This window comes from Lupinus angustifolius, unplaced genomic scaffold, assembly GCF_001865875.1.
Source record: "Lupinus angustifolius cultivar Tanjil unplaced genomic scaffold, LupAngTanjil_v1.0 Scaffold_8_113, whole genome shotgun sequence".
Taxonomy (NCBI): domain Eukaryota; kingdom Viridiplantae; phylum Streptophyta; class Magnoliopsida; order Fabales; family Fabaceae; genus Lupinus; species Lupinus angustifolius.
The window spans coordinates 1-17,707 of record NW_017717915.1 but is presented as its reverse complement, the minus strand read 5'-3'; the positions used below and the strand labels follow the sequence as shown (position 1 = coordinate 17,707).

General features: G+C 34.1%; 2 protein-coding genes across 3 annotated transcripts; one reads left to right on the top strand and one right to left on the bottom strand.

Moving 5' to 3' along the window:
* Positions 1-1,954: 1,954 nt before the first annotated feature.
* Positions 1,955-6,148, top strand: LOC109337561 (laccase-4-like). Of its 2 annotated transcripts, XR_002106466.1 has the most exons (7): positions 1,955-2,143; positions 2,924-3,075; positions 3,670-3,914; positions 4,060-4,188; positions 4,506-5,426; positions 5,707-5,917; positions 5,971-6,148. XR_002106466.1 is itself a non-coding variant. In XM_019574570.1 (6 exons), exons 1-6 carry the CDS (start codon positions 2,051-2,053, stop codon positions 5,835-5,837), a joined length of 1,671 nt encoding a protein of 556 aa, XP_019430115.1. In that variant the 5' UTR covers positions 1,955-2,050; the 3' UTR covers positions 5,838-6,128. The 2 variants fall into 2 exon arrangements, 1 of the variants encoding a protein (XP_019430115.1); XM_019574570.1 differs by having other exon boundaries at positions 5,707-6,128.
* A 1,391-nt stretch (positions 6,149-7,539) lies between these two features.
* On the bottom strand, positions 7,540-13,126 carry LOC109337560 (beta-glucosidase BoGH3B-like). The gene is made up of 9 exons (XM_019574569.1): positions 12,857-13,126; positions 11,600-11,804; positions 11,283-11,373; positions 10,639-10,784; positions 10,198-10,441; positions 9,359-9,463; positions 9,096-9,278; positions 8,506-8,707; positions 7,540-8,160 (listed from the first exon to the last, which is right to left on the bottom strand). The coding sequence occupies exons 1-9, from the start codon at positions 13,005-13,007 to the stop codon at positions 7,679-7,681; spliced, it is 1,809 nt and encodes a 602-aa protein (XP_019430114.1). The 5' UTR covers positions 13,008-13,126; the 3' UTR covers positions 7,540-7,678.
* Positions 13,127-17,707: the final 4,581 nt, after the last annotated feature.

Here is a 17,707-nt window from a genome sequence, read left to right as displayed (position 1 = left end):
TCCACCTAAAAAAACTAAGTCCAATACTTGAAAAACATTATTTCTCAATATGAAATTTATTTTTGTCTTTCTTAAGCAATATTCTTAAGACACGCCTACTTTGCTAATCCTAAAGAAAGAAATTAAGGAGAAATATATTTTTTTATTTTTAACACCATAATTTGTGGGTTGGGAAGGAACAGGAAAAAAATATTTAAATAATTTATTAATTTTCTCCTACTAGAAACTAGAGGTGAGCAGGACCTGGCCTTACCCGCTCACCCAGCACGGCCCAATCATGATCGAGTCCGAATAGGGTTGAGTCTGATCGAGTCTAGGGTTGGGTTCGGGTTCAAAAAATAGACCCGGTCAATATTTAGGGTCGGGTAGGGACCAAACATGACTCGGGCTGTCCCGTCTCATGGTGACTTGCTCATCATGTTCGTATGTGTTTCTACTCACTCAAATATGTATAGAGTAATGATACTCTTTTGGTCAAAAGTATCATTTATTCTTTAATTTTTCCATAATATATACATGATTAATATTATATATACATATATCATTTTATATCAAACTACATATTCATAATAATACATAATATTGAGAATTCTTTATCTAAAAAGAGTATGCATTATATTTAATAGAGCCGAATCCGGGTTCAAAAAAGTGACCCGACCAATATTTAGGGTCGAGTAAGGACAAATCTTAACCCGTCCCAATCCGGCTCATGCTCACCCCTACCGGAAACCTTAACTTATGGTGGGTAGGGAAGTACTAGAAATGAGAGATATTGAGCCCATTATTTTTACACCTCTTTTTAAAATAAATAACAAAAAAAATGAAACTAGAAAACATACTAAAATTACCAACAAAAAGTTTAGTTAGTAATTTAAGACTATACAAAATCTTCAGGATAATCAAAAGGTCAAAAATTCGATTCATGAGAACAACATTTGCTAGAAAGAAAAATCAATACACCCCAAAAGTGATTAGTTTTTCACTCATAAGCTTTAATTATTGTTGTATTATTGTTGTATAATGTTTTTTTAATCATGTATTCTATAGTTAAATCCTCAACATGTACATTCTTTCTTATAATAACGCTATGTGTTGCATTCACTTCTCTAATATGAAGGGTAATTTTTCTAGTTTTTTTGTCTAGTCTTGCGGAAAAAAGGTAAACTGTTGTACCAAATTCAAAGAGAGCCAAATTATACAACTAAACTTTGTGAATTTACCATTCAGTATATCTGTGATTCATTTTCAAAAGGTAGCCATTACTTTGTGGTACTTAATTAGGTACCTAACAACTAATTTGCCAATATTTTCAAGGACAAACTAGAAGTTTTATACATTACGTTAATTAATTAAAGGGCTAAAATCTTAATTAGTTCTACCGTATCTACTACCCTCCTTGACTTGAATAAGGTAGAAAATTGTATATCCATTTCACAATTTGTTGCAAATGATTGGAACATGTAGCTATTATTCTAAATCATGTTTCATATGTTATCCCGTAATAATTAATAAAAACATCTCATATCAATTATAATTTTAAATCTTTATCATTATTATTGTTTTTGCACATACAACATACATATGAAACAATATATGAGACAACTAATCTTTTTTAAAATCATTGTACTTTACACCATGTTGGTGGACCAAACCCAGCTTCAGGTCTAATTACCTAGTCAGCTAGAAACAAAAAGAAAATTGACACAACCTGAGAAACTCAACTAGCTTAGCTTCAAAAAGTGTACTCCTAGTAGATGGATAACAACATACTTTATGTAATATGCAAGAAAAATACCAGAACTTTCAAGCTAGTTTCTTTCTCTCTTTTTGTGGTATTTGTACTTTATTATAATAATATAGAGACCGTATGTCCTAAGTATTCCTTCAACCAACTAAATTGAAAAGACATTGCAGCAGAGATGCCTCTTTATAAGGTTACCCTTCTTGCTTATTCTTCTTGCATTCAAGAGAGTGGCTAGTATAAGCAAAGGAGAAGCTAGCTGATTTTTTTGTTGTTGTGTGGAGGCAAAGATAACTAGAAGTGGTGGCTATGGCAATGATGGTGATTCGAGTCATGCTAGTTCTTGCAGCTTGCTTGCTTCCATTATCTGTAGAAGGCATTGTTAGACACTACAAGTTCAATGTGGGTGCATTACATTTGCATTCTATACTCATTTTAATTGTTGGTTTAAAGTTTTTTTTTTCTTCATTTTTTTCATATTGTTTGTTTTTTTAGAAAATCAAGAAATGTTATCTACTTTGTGTTTTTTCTTATATTACTATATATTAATTACTCAAATTATGTTTGAAAGTGAAAATAATGTTGATAATTTGAAGATAAATTATTATGAATATTACTCAAAACTATATTATTTTACACTGTAGTTAGCATATTCAATAATTACTTTAATTTATGTGCATTACCTTCAAGCAACAGTTAAAATGAAACGAAGAGAATATTATACAGTTGTGCAAACCATATATTATAATGAAGTTTACTAGCTTGGTAGTGTTGGGAAATATAAGATGGAGAAGAAATGAAATGAAACTTGCATGCATGCATGTGATTGAAACAAACTCCTTGTATATTTCATTTAGTATGTTATTTGCATACCATTTTTCTTTATGCTTTTAAAGTGTTATATGTAAAAATTTATGGGACAAATTTTGGCTTTATAAGGCTAAGTACCCATACTCTACCTCATAAAATCAAAAGTCATAAATAAAAGTCATTAAAATTTGTTCAATTAGGTAGACACCTTATGCTTACTAAAAATATATAACTCTGCAGACCTTTTACCAAATATAAAAGTGGGTGTTGGAATATTATTTAGCAAGGAAATGCATAAATTTTGTAGATGTTTTGTATTTACACTTTCTTCTTCTTTATCCCTGCATGGTGATTTTGTAATCTTGTATACAGGTGGTGTTGAAGAATGCCACTAAATTGTGTTCAACCAAACCCATTGTGACTGTAAATGGAAAGTTCCCTGGTCCTACCATCTATGCTAGGGAAGATGACACTGTTCTGGTTAAGGTGGTCAACCATGTCAAATATAATGTTAGCATCCACTGGTGAGTGTGCTAGTGTTTTGTGATCATTCATCTTATCTCATTCTTTTCTTCACTTTTATTCTGATATTCTTTTTCATTTGTAAACAAGTTATAATTTTGTTAAGGTGTATCCTCATAACACAAGCAGTTTTAAATTGGGTTAGGATCATGATTGCGTTCATAGTTGTGGTTACCATGATTATGTTCATTGCTGCCGTTGCGATGTGCGGCCATTGCAATGTAAATTATGTTGTGATTAAAAAATATTTTTAGTTCAATATGGTTTAATACGAGCTCAAATATGGTATGATGCGGTTGCTCTGCAGCCTTTTGTCGCATCATTATGATTCGATGTCACATCACAATATATAATACGATTACAGTACTCATCACAAATACAATATTGGAGCCAGATCATGTGATATAGTCCTCGGTTTGAATTCTTGAACTCAAGCTTCAAAATCTGTCAATAAAATTCATTAAACCAAAAGAACAAATACTTAATATTTCAATATTTTCACTTCAATCAATCAGTGAAGAATGACAATGCAAATTTCATTTCTTAACATGATCCTTGACAAAACCCAAGAATTATTAATGATTATAATTGAACAGGCATGGTGTGAGACAACTAAGAACAGGTTGGGCAGATGGGCCAGCATATATAACTCAATGCCCAATTCAACCTGGGCAGGTCTATCAGTACAATTTCACCCTTACAGGCCAGAGAGGAACCCTTTGGTGGCATGCACATATCCTTTGGCTAAGGGCCACTGTCCATGGTGCCTTGGTTATTTTGCCCAAGCTTGGAGTTCCTTACCCTTTTCCCAAACCACAAAATGAGCAAGTTATACTATTGAGTAAGTTCTATCTAATACTTTTCATTAAAAATAATGTGTTGCTAAATAGAGATGGCAAAATGGGCTTCCCTACCCGTTTCGTCCGTGCCCGCAAATTCATAAAATAGAAAGCACAATTCATGATACTAGCAATATTTGATTTCAGGTGAATGGTGGAAATCAGATACTGAGGCTATAATAAATGAAGCTTTGAAATCTGGATTGGCCCCTAATGTTTCTGATGCCCACACAATCAATGGATTCTCAGGGCCTAGCCAAGGTTGTGCTTTACAAGGTGAGGTCCAAGTACCTATCTTGGTAGCTTTTAAATGTAATAATTAAACAAAGCAAAATGTGACTCAAAACTTGAAATTAATAAGTTCTTACTATTAGTTGATGCCAAAGAAAGAAATGGAAAAGTCTAGCTCTCAGTTAATTTCTCAAAACATGTAATACACCAGTGTAATATTATAGTTTTGAGAGTCTCCTTAACTGTATGAATAGACCCTGTTTTTTTCACAAACTCGACGAACGCAAAACATCCGTAACCACAACTGCAATCTCAAAGCTAATGGGCAGACTAACATTGTCAAAATTGTCCATTGTTTGCAGAAGGATTCACACTCAAAGTTCAACCTGGAAACACCTACTTGCTAAGAATCATCAATGCAGCACTCAATGATGAGCTCTTCTTTAAGATTGCTGGCCACAAACTCACTGTTGTTGAGGTTGATGCAACCTACACAAAACCTTTCAAAACTGATACCATTGTTATAGCTCCTGGCCAAACCACAAATGTGCTTATAATAGCAAACCATGCAGCTGGAAAATACTTGGTTGCAGCCTCTCCTTTCGTGGATGCTCCTATTGCAGTTGACAACAGGACTGCCATTGCAACCTTACACTATTTAGGCACTCTTGATTCCACCATCACCACCCTCACTTCCTTGCCTCCGAAGAATGCTACCGAACTTGCTACAAGTTTTACAGATAATCTTAGAAGCTTGAACTCCGAAAAATACCCTGCTAGAGTACCATTAAAGATTGACCATAATTTGCTCTTCACTGTTAGCCTTGGTATCAATCCTTGTCCTACTTGTGTGAATGGTAGCAGGGTGGTAGCAGGTATCAACAATGTTACCTTTGTGATGCCGAAAATCTCTCTTCTTCAAGCACATTTCTTCAATGTAAAAGGAGTCTTTACGGAAGATTTTCCAGGAAATCCTCCTGTAGTGTATAACTTCACAGGTACACAGCCAACAAATTTCAAGACAACAAAAGGGACAAGAGTTTATAGGCTTGCTTATAATTCTACAGTTCAATTGGTGTTGCAAGATACTGGAATGATAGCACCTGAGAACCATCCTATTCATCTCCATGGCTTCAATTTCTTTGTAGTTGGTAGTGGACAAGGGAATTTCAACTCCAAAAGGGACACCAAAAGATTTAACCTTGTGGATCCTGTGGAAAGAAACACAGTTGGTGTCCCTGCTGGAGGGTGGACTGCTATTAGATTCAGGGCTGATAATCCAGGTATGATTTTCAAATCAATTTTGTTGGAACTTCAAAAGTCTAATTAGAAGAGAGGATCAGCGCAACTGTAAGGTTGCTTGCCCAGTCATGAGTTTAAATCTTGAAAACTATCTTTTCACTTGTGAGGGTAAGGTTGCATACAACTATTTTCTTCATATCCCACTAGGTGAGAGCCTCGTGCACTTAACTACTTTTTTTCCAAAGTTAAAAATTTGTTGTAGAGAATATTTGAATGTCACATTTTTTATATAATATATCTTGTTTTATTTTGTTTTGTTAGGAGTTTGGTTTATGCATTGCCATTTGGAAATTCATACAACATGGGGACTAAAGATGGCATTTGTTGTGGACAATGGCAAAACCCAAAATGAATCTTTATTACCACCTCCAAGTGACATCCCCAAGTGTTAGAGAAAGTGGTTACCAATATTCAATGCTCATTAAGGATGAGAAGAACATAGAAACAGAACTATATATGCCAAAGGAAGGAAGCATCATTCAAGGCTAATAACAATATTTTCCTGGAGTAAGAAAAGGAGAATATGTATAGAATGGAATAAGACCAATTAACATGTTTTCTTTGTACATTTTTCCCTTTCATTTCTTCAGTTATCCATTCTTTGTACTTTCTTATCTTTCTCTTCTTCGCTTTATGTAATTAAGCATACAATGTTTATCAAAATATATGGGTTTTTAAGAGGACTTAAAATGGTGCATTTGAATTTCAATTAACATGTTATTGGTAGTGACCAAATTTTCAGTACTGGTTGTGAATTAAATTAAAGCACAAGGAATTGAGGTTGTTGGTGTGTAACATCAAAAGTATGGTTACATAGGAAAAAAATGATGATAGTATGGTTCTTTTTTATGTTTAAGGGTTAAAGATGAACTAAATGTACCTTTTTTCATGCTTTCTATATTCTCTCCCTCTCAACTATGTAGTAAAAAGATATACTAGATTCTCACTATAATGAACTTGTTGAAGAATGTTTACATTATTGTTCTTATGAAGAATGTATATATTATCTTGATATAAAAAAGGTAAGAGTTTGATTCATAAGAGCGACACTTGTTGAGAAAAACAACCACGCACCCCGAAAAAGATTAGTTCCTTATATAAAGCCATTTTTTTCATAATAAACCACAACTCTCTCATTATATGTTGAATCACATATCAACCAAACACATTCTCTACTTGTCTCATGTAATTCTAAAGTTTCTTTAAGATAGTAAAGTATATGTTAGATTCCATTCCATTCTCTTCTTATAGGTGAAGAACTATATTTTCCTAATAAATTAACAGTAAGAAAGCCACCAAGATAATCATTACTAATTGAACTAATATATCACTGGACTCTTCTTATATATTTAAGTAGAATGTTACTTTCATAATTAAAATTTATATTATGAATTATATTTTTACTCATTGGCCAAATCTTAAGAGAAATTCATGTGTGATAATACTTCAGTCATTGGCCAAATCTTCTTACACATGAATTTTGACAAATAGAGTATCACAAATTCTCATGTTTTTTTAAGTTTTTATTTCTCATGTGTTTTCTCAAGGAGGAAGGTGTGTGATGTTGGATTAGAGTGTACTAGCAGGGTTAATACCCTAATACCCTATAGAATGGGAAACTAATAATACTTTACCATTGAGGCATTGATAAGTGGTGTTAAGTTTCATTAGATTCTTAGATAATTAAGAGGTTAAAGATTCAATTCCTAAATGTGACATTTGTTGATAAGGACAGCCACATATTCTGAAAATGATTAATTGCTTACCATTAGTGAGGTAATACTTTTGGTTATACCAAAAAACTAATAATATTTCACTCACACCATAATAATTTTAAAAAATATTTAATTAAATTCCATAATTATATCCTCTTCTGAGAGTCTTGTGCACTGTTACACCCTTTTCATATTTGAAATCAGATAAGGTGCAGAAGGGGTGAATCTATAAAATAGACAAAACTCAACCTAGTCCAAGCAAGAAACTCTTCTTAAGCAGCATGTGTGATAAGCTATTGTTAAGAGATAATATAAGATTTAATTTTCATTGTGATGATGTATCTTCATCTTTTAAATAGGAAAGCAAGATTAAAGAATACCAATTTAGCATGACTTCCACTGGAAGAATTGATTTATTAGAAATTGAGAACAATATTTATTCCAGTAACATGCATTCTAGAAGCACATTGGAAGCATAGATATATGAGGTACTTAGGCACTTCTTCATGTAAAGTCTTCTAGTTATAACTAAGCCCAAAACCAAGAGGAAATAAGGCTTCACTTGAATTAACTCCATCACTTGGTTGATGATCAAGTTGTTCAACTCTCCTGAACCAAGTCATTGGTAATTGTCCCTTGAAGTCATGGCTGCCGAAGATAACATCTGTGATTCCGTCTCCTTCAGTACCTGGGAGCCAAGCAGCAACAACAGCTTCTGTCTTTTCCAACAGCCAAGGTTCTAAGACTAAAGGTCTTCCCGATATCAGAATAACCAGAGTTGGGATTTTGTCAGCCACTAAGCTTATAATTTCAGCTCCGTCTACGGGGATTCGAAGCTTTGAATTGTCGCCCGAGGTCTCAGCATAAGGAACTTCACCAACAGCTACAATTGCGAAAACGATTCCATTGTTTTCTATTGTGTCTTTTGATGGATACTGCTCGTAAACTACTTCTGTTTCGACTCCCACGGCTGCCTTGATAGCGTCCAAGATTGTCGTCCCTAAAATGGTATGTGTAATAAGATACATGCTGCAACTTTGTTTAACAAAGGAAAAATACAATACTATAAACTAGGAAGATATAGCATTGACATAAATCATATATATAAATTGGTCTTTACTTTATCGACAAACACACATTCAAGACTAGGAGACAAAACATACAAAATAAACTCGACTTTGGAAGGAATGATTGACAAAATGAATCACTAGGCGAATATCAGAAACAATTACTCTTCCTATGCAACCGAAACGAACCAGCCAGATCACTAGCATTGAGGAGCAACAAAGGTTCTCAGATTTTGAGTCGACAATTTTTTTTGGAAAAACAACAAAAACAATGTTACCTATGGTAATCCTCCCACTATCCCCACGCCCAGTTTTAGTCCAACCTCCGCACTGATATCCAAGATTATCAACATGAGTTCCGGTAACAAGGATTCTTTTAGCATTTCTGTCCAATGGAAGAAAAGGTTTGCTACAATCTTTTCCGTTTTTTAACAGAACCAAAGATTTTTGAACTGCTTCACGTGCTAGATCTCTATGTAGCTGCATAAACAGTATGATTGTAAAACAAAGTGAAATTTTTCACCAAGTCATGATACTTGCAAAAGATTAATCAGGAAACACAGAAACATTTAAATGCCATGATGACAAATAGACGTGTTTGTTTTGTTTTCTACTTCCATTCTCATTTGCTATATTTTCATTAACAATTACAAAAACTGCATCTTTTTTCATTTTCTTTTATCATTTTCACCATTTCCTTCACAAAATCTTGGATATAGAAAACAGAACAAAATCAAAGTGGCATTTTGTAAATATCAATGAAAACATGTGACTGAAAATCAAAACCGAAATCAATCCAACACCCTTTTAGCCTTAACAATGGGAAAGAGAGGCTCAACAACATGCATGTGCTGAGATTTATTCTTACCTTGCAACCAACTATATCTAGCAGAGATCTGTCACTTGACGGAATTTCAAAAAGACCAGCAACAAACTTTACTCTCAAAATTCGCTCAACAGCATCATCAATTCTGCTTATTGGTACTTCACCTGATTCAACTAGAAAGGTTAAGTCTTCAATGAATTGTTCAAATCTCACACCCACCATTACCTGCATGCATTCAAAGATAAATAAAAACAGATTCCAAAAAAACAAAACGATAAAAAATACTGGGAACGGAAGGTCTATACCATGTCAATTCCAGCATTAATAGCAGAGGAGATGCAGTACCGATAATCTGATCCACGAGGGTCGCAAAGTCGATCAATTCCCTCATAATCAGAAATCACAAAACCCTATAACAGCAATGTTTTAGATTAAAAAATTTCATTAAATTAAGAAACAAAAGAAAATGCAAAACAATTTCAGTTATAGTAATGCCAGCATCTTATTACAACCTCCGTTATGAGTGCCCAACAATCCTAGATGGTTAAGCTGTAACGCAGAGATTCGCGAAAGAGCACTTTTGGTTTGAAGCGTGGATGATGCACAAACCCTTTTTCATCATTTGCTAAAATTTAACTTTTATTTAGAAGAATAGAGGCAGCAAAAACAAAAATCGAACTCACGATCACTTGGTCATAGAGGCTTTTCATACATGTCAAGGACCAATTCCTAGAAGCATAAGCTATTAGTTAGAGACTCATGAATGATTTTATATCTCTAGTATGCCTCCTCACACAAGACCCATTTGGACATGAAGAGTGGACAATGCACAAACCCTCTCTAACTTGTGCGCAAGATGGACTGAATTTCTGACCACTTACTCAACGAAGCTCTAATACCATGTCGAAAACCAACTATCCTACAAGCTTAAGCAAATAGGTGGAGGGTCATGAATTATTTTTGTAGTAACATAAACAAGAAAAATAGTAAAGACCTCATCTTTTCAACAAGAAAGAAAAAAATCAAGAAATTATTTCAGCATCTTTTAACAACATATATTACACTATTGCTAACATTTAAAAAGCAACTTGAGTATTTAGCTAGTGATAACGAGATAAGATTACTAAGGTTGTTTTACTTTTACCTTAAAACCTAGCTTTTCTTTCAAGATTTCAGTTAGAAGAAAGTTGTTTGCATGGAGTTTGTGTCCATTCCAGCTAGAATAGGATGCCATTATGGTTGAAACTCCCTGGGAAATGCAGTCCAAGTAAGGTGCCATGTGGATTTTCTCTAATTCTTCGTAAGATAATGCAGTATTCCCTTCATTCATGCCTTTATAAGTACCTCCATCTCCGACGAAATGCTTGGCACATGCAATAACATTTTCCCTGAAATTTAAGGATATATGACCACTAAATTTGGTGAAATTTAAGGATATATGACCATCATGATCATAAATGACATAGGAAAATATACAAACTGCTAAATATATAAGACTTTAGGGACACTATATTTCGATGTGTTAAAATATACAAACTTAAAAGAAAAATGTTTGTTAAAATTTATATGAATGGTTTATGCATACCTTCCGGCCACAAAAGGGTATCCATGTTTATGTCCTTCTGGTGGCTGGCCTTGCAAACCGGAAACAAAGGAAGTCATCTTTCTGACTATTTCAGTATCTTCACTGTAACTCTCAAAGCATCTTCCCCATCTAGGATCTTTGCAGACCTGTATATTTAACCATGTAAATCGCCATTCCTTTATTGTTTTCGATGGAGAAACATGAATAGGAACAAATTAAATAAAAAAGATGCAAAATATAAATAAGTTAATTATTGATCCTGTTTTAACTCTTTTGAGGTAAATGATAAAATGTTAAAAACAAATATGTAAAAAAGTTATGAAACTATAATATAATTGGTCTGAAGTTTTTGAACTTGAAGTTTCTTAAAACACATTCATTGGACTTCATAGCTGATACAATCTATGAGAATTGATTACGAAGTGTTGTCAAAAGCTACCAGTAAAGGATTCATTGCAGAGTACATATAGCACAATCAAGGGAAGAAGTACATTTGCCGCAAAAGTTTCATAATCTACAAAGCTTGCACAAAATGGAGCTTCGATTCAAGTAATGTTACTTTGCGAAAACATCAACATAAAGTATGTAGTTCATTGGCACAAGTCATCCAAGCATAAAATGAGTAGTTGATGGTAGTGCCTTACAGCCACACAAGGAGCAAAGGTATAGTGAACTCCACTGGCTTTAACTTCAAGTGCTGTAGCAGCTCCAATTCTTCGAGCTAAATCAGCATCTCTACACGCAAACCATCAATGAAAATTAATAACTGGTTTCGAGTGGCCGAAAGGAGCTCTTACATCAACTCAAACTCCATTGTCATTTAGTGTACACAGCAAATGGATTATTAATTTCATGGAGCACTAAGAACACAGATTTGAAGTGAAGGACCAATAGTCATGCTATTTAATATTTTGCTCTCTAACAACTTTCAATTGTCGGAATATTGTGAGGAAATACCAACCTGGTAGCTCCAAGGCCAATATTGTGAGGAAATATGGTAGCACCATAGACATTATTATTACCATGAACAGCATCAATTCCATAGATAAGCGGTATTCCTAGTCGCGACTCGAGAGCCGATTTTTGAAAGCCATCCACCATATCAGCCCAATCGGATGACATAGCATTTTCGAAAGGTGCACTGCCTCCACAACTGAGTATGCTCCCTATCAAAATGTATATGTATTCAAAAGCCAAAAAAAACAACCCACCAACAAAACAAGCACACACATAGACATCAAAGTTCCCATTTTTAACACAATCTCAACTATGATCCTTCAATTTCTTTTCAAATTTTCAACCTCCAACAATTTCAAATCTTACCCAGAATGGAGGCACAAATATCCCAAGACATAATCAAAGTTCCAATTTTTAAGACACCCATTTGGGGTCCTCAAGCTATTTAAACTTCCAACCTATGAAGCACCAACACTTCAATAACTTCTCGTATCCGTATCCAACACTTCAATAACTTCTCGTATCCGTATCCAACACATATCTAACACTGATACTTCATCAATATGTATCTATAGCTTATAGAAATTATATTTTTTGAAAAATAAATAATTTATAAATTCGGTACTTTCGGATACTCTCCAATACTCTTAAAATGTTTTCCAAATACTCTCCAGTACTCTTAAAATATTTTCCCGATACCTAATAGACACCCAGAATACCACACAATAAAATTTTAAAAGAGAGAAAGGAATAACAAGATAATTAAGTAGAAGACAGAAACATAATATATTAAGTAGACTTGTAGCAAGAGAAATAAAACAAAATATGTGTATTGCATAGAGAATTAATAGAAAGTGCATATATATAATGTTGATCATCAACTAAACAAGATTGATCATGACAATATGAATTTCATTTTGTATTTAGTGATATCTACAAAATATGTTCCTTATTTGAAAATTCATAAAATAATTATATGTTTATTATGTTTTATGGATTTTATATACATATTTTATATCGGTACTCCAAACATATCCTGCATTTTCAAGAAAATATGTATTTATACCGGATACGGATCGTATCCGATACTCGTATATGTATCCATACCAGATAAGGATCATATCCTATAGTCGTATATGTATCAGTGTTTCATAACTTCCAACAAGTTCAAAGCTTGTACAAAATGGAGGCACAGATATACAAAGACATAATTGAAGTTCCAATTTTTAAGACATAAATGGGAAAAGTTGGGTATAGGTACCAATGGAGAGATGTATAAGGGAAGAAGGGGTAGCAACAGTGCGTTCAATTTGTGTCATTTGACCAATCTTTTCCTTTAGAGTCATACGGGAAAGAAGGTCCCTCACACGGGCTTCAATGGGTTCATTGGGATTTTTGTACACAAAATCCATGACCTTGCACTTGGATTTTAGTTTTGTGTGACTTTGTTCTTAAGGTTGTGTCTGAAACTGTTCATGGTGTAGTGTCTGTCCTTTTATACAACTGAAAAATGAGATAGTTGGGTTGGGTGTTAAGTGTCAAGATCTTAAAAGTGTAGATAGACTTTGCAACTCAAAAGGTACCTGTGCTGAGCTGTTACCTCTGATTGCCAAAAAGCAACATTGTTAGCCTCTGTGCTGCACAGGTAAGCATCTTTCAGCATATAGAACAGGAGATTAAATTATTTAGTTATCGGAAGTTTAATTTTTAAAAATATTTTTATACAAAAAAACTAAATAAAATAAATTTCGTCATTTTAGTTATAAAGAAAATAATTCATCCTTTTATATGAGAAGTTCATTCTCTTAGGATAAATAGATTTTTCATTATAGCTTCTCATCATTAATAAAGAGATCTTATATTAGATATAATTGTTTGGTCAAATTGGATGATTAGATATATAATTAATAATTATGAATAAATATATAACTTTTTATAAACACATAATTATAAATAACTTGTAATTCTGTATAATTATATTAGAGTAAGATTTGATTATTTTTTAGAGCAAAATAAAGTAAATCATTAGATTAATGCTTTTTTTAGAAAAACAATTTAAGAGAACCTTACTCATTCGATTAAAACTATTAACTAAGAGCATCTATGGTGACAAATAATATATTTATTTTTATTTGAGTCTCAATTATTATTTTATAATTTACTACAACTCCTAATAAAATAAGAATATCATATACATTTTTCACATAATACAAACATCATTCTTATTTTTATATTGGTCTTACAACATATTTCATCATTAACTAAACAACTACATTTTTTATTCTTTCTCATTATTCTTATTTATCTTGTTCTTATCTAATATAATTAGAGATGGCGTAAGATTATTTGCAAGTATGGTCAACAGTGGGTCTGCTATCAGGTCTAGTTCTCATTTAATATTTTCCTCAAATAACAAGTGCACTTATATTTTCAAAAATTTTTTCCTCAAAAGAACAATTATTTTAAAATGGAAGAAGTATTATTTTATAATTTAAAATATCAACCAACTTTTCATGAAATCTTATATCATGGTTTGTTATCTTAAACTTCTTGAAACGACAAGTGCACATATATTTTAATCAAATTTTTATTTCTAAAATAACAATTACTTTAAAATGGAAGAAGTAATATTTTATAATTTGTAAATATCAACCAACTTTTCATTGAAATCCTAAATCATGGTTTGTTATTTTAAACTTCTATATTTTACAATAAATATAATTAGTTGTAAAAATATTGAATGACAACTAATTTTAATAATGTTCCACCTTGATCAACTGAGCATCTCACATTGGTTGGACTGGTCTCCTTCCCGATTGACCAAGAAATAGGCACGTTTGAGCAAAGGGTTTAATCAGGTGCCTCGCCATTGGCCGGACGCACTAAGCCAGTTTTGATACCACACCCCCGACATCCACCTGACATGTTGTCAATAATGTACTACCATGACACCGATCTCATCTAACCTCCTACCAACATGACAAAGACATGCTTACGATACGGCTACCAGACTTGCTACAAGCTACAAGTCAACTACGCATAGAGTACAACCCTGTCAAATCTGCCTGACATGGGCAAAGCAGCCCCCAATAGATCCAAATGGTCGACTATGTCAACAGTACCCGACAATAACAACTATCCATTTTACCACTATAAATAGGGGAATCCTCCACAAGGAAGTATTGATTATTATTCACTCTGATTACTCTTGCCCTCTAACCTTAGCTCTCTATTTCCTCTCATCAATTTCATATTGACTTCATAGTCGGAGCACCTTTTCCTGTACCTCCACTGGCAGATTCAAACTCAATCCAGACACCCCCAAGAAGACTTCTTGCCCGACCTTCCAGCCCACATGACTTACAATATTCCAGCCCAAAAGAACAAATAACTTGCTTATTCTATGTCACTATTTGTTGGGAGATCTCCATCCATGGGTTACAATATTCCTCCATGGGCTAAGTGAAAGAAGCATATAAGTGGGCTTGACACCACATCTTGACCCAAAATCTTAAGGCATTAGGTCTATGGGTCCATCCACTTATATGCTTTTTAACTCATCCATTTTTGCCCAATGTGGGACTTCTTCATTCACACTTGGAATACCCAACATCTCCCCCTCAAGTGTGAATTCCCTTCAAGTATTGGATAACGCCAACGCTCAGCTCCTTATCTATTTGTATCGTTGTTGGCTCATCCTTTCATCAACGGAACACGTCGCCTTGACCTCTCGCCAGGAAGACTTTCGACACATGGATCCATCATGGATCTACCGACCACTTGTCGCTTTAATACTTCGTTGAGTCGTCGAACCATCGACTCTGATACCACTGTTGGAAAATTTAGAACCAATTTCCCTCCTCTATGTGATGCAAAATGGGCACTTGCGGAAGCAACAAGTGGATAAAGAAAATGGAGAATAGTAGAAGAATAACACCAATAATTTTAACGTGGAAAAACCTCCTCAATGTGAGAAGGAAACAACCACAGGATCTAGTCTATAAAATATCTCCACTATAGAAAGTAGAATTACAATATTTGACTCTCTCCTACAAAGAGGATAACACTCAATCTCACCCGAAAAGGATAGAAATACAAACTCTCTAGCATCTCACTAGGAATACAAATCTCACACTATGTGGATATAAACTCTCTCACTTTCTCTCTATGATTTTTTTTCTCACTTGCTTGTTGTATCTCTTCCTCACAAGTCCCCTATATATATAGTGAAGGGGAGGAAGACATAGTGGAGGATTAATTGATGTCATACTTTTCAAGACACTTTGAAAAGTGCTACTCCAACTTTCTAAGTTAGACTTCATAATCTCAAGACCAAAGGAGTAATTCCAAGACCTTGGAATAACCATCATTTAATTATTGAATGGTTCATCTACCAAGATTCATTGGTCTTGCTTCCACATCAATTAGGAAGGATTCCCAACAAATCTCTCCCTTCCTAAATTAATTGATGGGTATCACCAGTCCTGCACCTCTACAACAGTCTGTTAGCTTCTTGAGTGAAACTGTCTTGGTCATCATGTCGAACCAGTTATTATCTGTATGAATTTTCTCTAGCTACAACTCACCATCCTCCAAAGTATTTAGTATCAATGATAACGATAATCAACGTGCTTTGTCCGAGAATGAAACGTAGGATTCTTAGCTAGGTGAATTGCACTTTGGTTATCATAGTGCAAAACATATCTATCTTAACATGACCCAACTCATGCAAGATGTTTTTCACATATTTTATCTCCTTTCCAGCTTCAGATGTTGCAATATATTCTGCTTCAGTTGTTGATAATGCAACACATCTTTGTAACTTAGATTGCCAAGATACAACCCCCTCTGCAAAAGTAGTTAGATAAGTTGATGTGGATTTTCTGGAATCTACATCTCCAGCCATGTTAGCATCTGTGTATCCAACTAGCATAGGATCTTTATTACCAAAGTATAAACATCTTTTGGTAGTTCCCCTCAGATATCTCAATATCCACTTTACTGCATTCCAATGCTCTTTGTCGAGATTGGACAAGAACCGACTCACAACTCCAATTGTATGGGCAATATCTAGTCTTGTACAAATCATTGCATACATTAGGCTTCCTACCACAGAGGAATAATTCATTCTGCTCATTTCTTTCCTTTCTTCACCACTAGTTGGACATTGCATTTTTGTTAACTTAAAATGTCCAGCAAGTGGAACACTAACAAGCTTTGTCTTATCCATGTTGAATCTCTTGAGAACTTTCTCAATATACTTCTCCTGTGATAGCCATAACAACATCTTGGAACGATCTCTGATTATCCTTATTCCAAGGATCTGCTTTGCAGGACCCAAGTCTTTCATAGCAATAGACTTGCTTAAAGCATTCTTCAAACCAACAATCTTGGTCGTGTCACGTCCAATGATTAACATATCATCAACATATAAGAGGAGAATAATAAAGTTTCCATCTTCATACCTTTTAACGAATACACAATGATCACCAGTTGTCTTCTTGAAACTGTATTTGATCATGAAAGATTCAAACTTCTCGTACCTGTCTCGAGGCTTGTTTCAGACCATACAAACTATTATTCAGACGACACACTAAGTGTTCCTTGTCTAGTTCTTCATAACCTTCTGGTTGCTCCATATAGACTTCTTCTTTGATGTCTCCATGTAAGAAAGTTGTTTTAACATCAAGTTGTTCAACTTCTAAGTTTAGGCTAGCTGCTAGATCCAATGCTACTCTTATGGAGGAAAACTTCACCAATGGTGAGAATATCTCATCAAAATCAACTCCTTTCTTCTGATTACATGCTTTCACAACAATCTGAGCTTTGTACATTGGTCTTGAGCTTCCTTCTTCAACTTTAAGCATATAAACCCATTTGTTTTTCAAGGCTTTTCTTCTTTTGGGCAACTCCACTAGATCATAAGAAGTGTGGTTCTCATGTAAGCAGTTCATCTCATCTTCCATGGTTTTAATCCACTCTTCTTTATCAGATGTCTGCATAGCTTTTGAGAAGTCTTCAGGTTCACCATTATTTGTCAATGTGATATAATCTTCTTCAGGATACTTTAAAGAAGGTATCCCGCCTCTTCCGGAGCGCCTCAGTTCAACTT